Below are 3206 nucleotides of genomic sequence, written 5' to 3' on the forward strand. Positions count from 1 at the left end.
ATCGAAATGGACAGGAGATGATGGGTGTAAGAGGAGGCAGTGAGGACATCCTGCACTGTTTTTCAGTGCACCCAGACAATTGTTATGGGAGGGGGGGGGAAAAAAAAGGACAAAATTAATCTTAACTCTTTTCTGTATTTTGAAACTACATGATACAGATGTAAGACATGTATGTACAGACCCAGAGGGTGGGGACAGGTCCTGGTGAAGTCTTTCATTTGCAGATGGAGGTCTCATGTGATGCTGTAACTTCACTTGTGCTGCTGGAGCGAAACGTCGGTGCAGGTGTGGTTGTGTGCAAGTAAAGAGAAAGCAAAATGCTGACCAAAAGACTTGTTGTGCTTGAGTTAAAGCTAGAAACTAGCAAGAACTGTTGCGTTATTTCTTACTGCCTGTGGATCGGAGCTGGAAGCAAAAAGTCCATCTTGATAACTGTGCTTTGGGTCACAGTCTGCCAAGCAACACTCAAGTTAGTAAACAAGAACCAGAATGTGCTCTTAAAGGGAGGTGCTTACCTGAGAATGTCTGGGCTTGGTACAGCAACAACCAAGCCAAATTTACTGGGTTATAATAATGTAAAAGTTTGCAAATTAACTTTTGGGGCTTAATGTCGTAAGGGAATCAGATAGCGTGTGAGGAGCTTGCCCTTATCATCAGTTTGTGTCAGGCAGCAGATGAAACAGGACATGTTTTTCCCATGAGTTCCTTAAAGCATTTTATCAGTGGTCTGGTGTGTGCTGGTGGGTCAACGTTCATTCTGTGTCTATGACAGCTGCTGTGTTTAATCTGTAAGAACTGAGTCTGCCTTCGGGCTTTTTTCTGCATAGGATGTAGGTCCTTAAAATTAAAAGGTAAGTGGTTTTGAACTTCTTTATCTTGCAAGCATAGACAACGGGGTTCATGGCAGAATTGGCATGAGACAATAAGATTCCCAAGAAGATCCAAGGTTTAGGAATCTTATATTCAGGGTGAAAGTAGAAAATGCAGTTCATGATGCACAGAGGCAACCAGGACACAGCAAACAGGAACAGAATGAGTGCCAGAGATTTGGCTTTCCTGAACTCCTTCCCATAGAACACTCCCATCCCTCTCCCGCTGGTTGCTCCTTGACTTAGCTTTGTCCTGATGATGTAAAATACTGCCACATAGAGAGCACACATGATGCTCAGAGGGATAAGAGTCCACATGAAGAACGAAAAATACACCATGTAATCCATCCTCATCACAGAGATAAATTCACACGTGTGATAGCTGGCGCTTCTTCCTTTGTTCCATCCAAACATTGGTGTTAATCCCACCAGCAGGGACAGAGACCAGCACAGCCCCAGCGCCCACCAAATCCTTTTCTCTGTAGAGATTATTTTATATCTGTTGAGGAAGAAAACCAAGGCCACATTGAACAGAAGTGTTTAAAATACTTATGGATGATTTCAGTAACTCATGTTCAAAAACTCGAGGTTCATTATGATAAACTGGAGCACCAGCTTCCTTTTTTTCTTTTTTCTTTTGGAAGGAAAACCTTATTTTGTTATAAGCCATGGCTCCTTACTGTAACAGTCATGAGAGATGAACTACGTTTAACTTCCCTTCTTTGTGGCTGGCTGCTGTTTTATTTCTTGTTTCATTATGATCTCAGTGCTCCTTGACACACTGGAACAGGTTGCCCAAGGAGGCTGTGGATGCCCCATCCCTGGAGGCATTCAAGGCCAGGCTGGATGTGGCTCTGGGCAGCCTGGGCTGCTGGTTGGCGACCTGCACACAGCAGGGGGTTGGAACTGATGAGCACTGTGATCCTTTTCAACCCAGGCCATTCTAGGATACTACTTGTATTTCCACTGCTAGTGATCCTATTCTATTTCTTAGCTTTCTTGCATGCACCTTACTCTTTATGTTGGTTCATTCTATTTGTAAGGCCAAACTGCTTTTTCACTTTTCAACATACAGATCTTCTCCCCAAAAAATATGTTCATTTTATGCCTGCAGTTATGCTTTCTGTATGTCTTTCCATTCAAACCTAGAAAAGGAAAGCCTTCATAAATCTTCATTATTTTCAGGCAACAGTAAAAGAGAACACATTTAAAAGATTATCCTCAGAAACCCAAAGAAATCTGTAGAGCATTTGGCATCTGCATAACAACCCATCAGCCAGAGAACAGAACCACGTGCTCACCTGATGAGCAGCTTCAGGCGCAGGTAGCGGTCGATGGCGACGGCCAGCAAGGAAAGGATGGAGGCTTGGGTGAAAACCACCATGAGGCAGCAGAGGAAGAGGCAGAAATGGAACGGGATGCTGACGTGCAGGCTGACCAACACGGCCAGAGGAACGACGACCACCCCCACCGCAATGTCAGCCAGCGCCAGGGAGGCAATGAAGTACATGGTGGTGTTGTGGAAGGCTGCGTTCAGCTTCACCGCCCAGACCACCGGGATGTTCCCCAGGGCAGCAAGCAGAGCCACCAGGCACTCAATGCCAATGTAGATCACATCCGTGCTGCCCATCACCTGGCTGGTGTTCAAGGTCCCATTGGTGGGGCTGCTGCTGTCTGGGCAGTCCTGTGGGCACATGGGAACCGGCGGTCTCTGTGGCACCCACGGTGTTGCTGTGGGCCGTCTCTGTGCTTCCCTGGTGTGTGAATGTCCTCCAAAATTTCACATCCTCAGTGCTCAGCAGTAAATCAGCTGTTGTCCGTCTCAGCATTCAGGAAACGTTCTTCGTTTTGGACACATGTGAAGCTCACCGCAGCCCTTCCAAAACTCTGTAGCTTTCACCTTCTTTAATAAGGTTTTGAAATGGAAAAAAGAAAAGGAAAAAAAAAAAACAACTCTCCCAGGACTGCTCATCAGCAACCCAAAACAAATGTGACCGGTAGAAGGAAGCAGATAAAGCAATTTTAGAAGTGAGAAACCTGCACTCAGAACTGACTGCCTCTATCAATGTGGGTAATCACTCTGCGGTCACTTTAGGAAATGATGCAGCTTATAGGGTGCTTTGCTGCATTCCAGACCTTCCTCAATGTGGCATTACTATAGTGACAGTGATGTTTTCAAGCAGGAGTACTCGGTTCCAGGAGAAGCCCATAGGACCACCAACCCAACCTTGTTGGCCTGCCCCCAGGGTGGTGGATGCCAAAAGGCCTCCTTGTACAATCAAAAGGGACAGCAAGGCAGGGTTAGGTCATGGAACACAGAACAGGCAGTGGGCAGCA

At 46.1% G+C, this 3206-nt stretch overlaps 1 protein-coding gene across 1 annotated transcript; it reads right to left on the minus strand.

The window, feature by feature from the left end:
* Positions 1-390: 390 nt before the first annotated feature.
* ADORA3 (adenosine A3 receptor) lies at positions 391-2565 on the minus strand. Its single transcript, XM_031556958.1, has 2 exons — positions 2171-2565; positions 391-1368 (listed from the first exon to the last, which is right to left on the minus strand). The coding sequence occupies exons 1-2, from the start codon at positions 2563-2565 to the stop codon at positions 753-755; spliced, it is 1011 nt and encodes a 336-aa protein (XP_031412818.1). The 3' UTR covers positions 391-752.
* Between the last annotated feature and the right edge of the window lie 641 nt (positions 2566-3206).

This window comes from Meleagris gallopavo, chromosome 28 (genome assembly GCF_000146605.3).
Source record: "Meleagris gallopavo isolate NT-WF06-2002-E0010 breed Aviagen turkey brand Nicholas breeding stock chromosome 28, Turkey_5.1, whole genome shotgun sequence".
Lineage (NCBI taxonomy): Eukaryota > Metazoa > Chordata > Aves > Galliformes > Phasianidae > Meleagris > Meleagris gallopavo.

Coding starts and splice junctions, on each gene's coding strand:
- ADORA3 (XM_031556958.1), bottom strand. CDS start 2,565: ATGTGCCCACAGGACTGCCCAGACAGCAGCAGCCCCACCAATGGGACC. Junction 1,369..2,170: donor CGCCTGAAGCTGCTCATCAG/GTGAGCACGTGG, acceptor CTTCCTCAACAG/ATATAAAATAATCTCTACAG.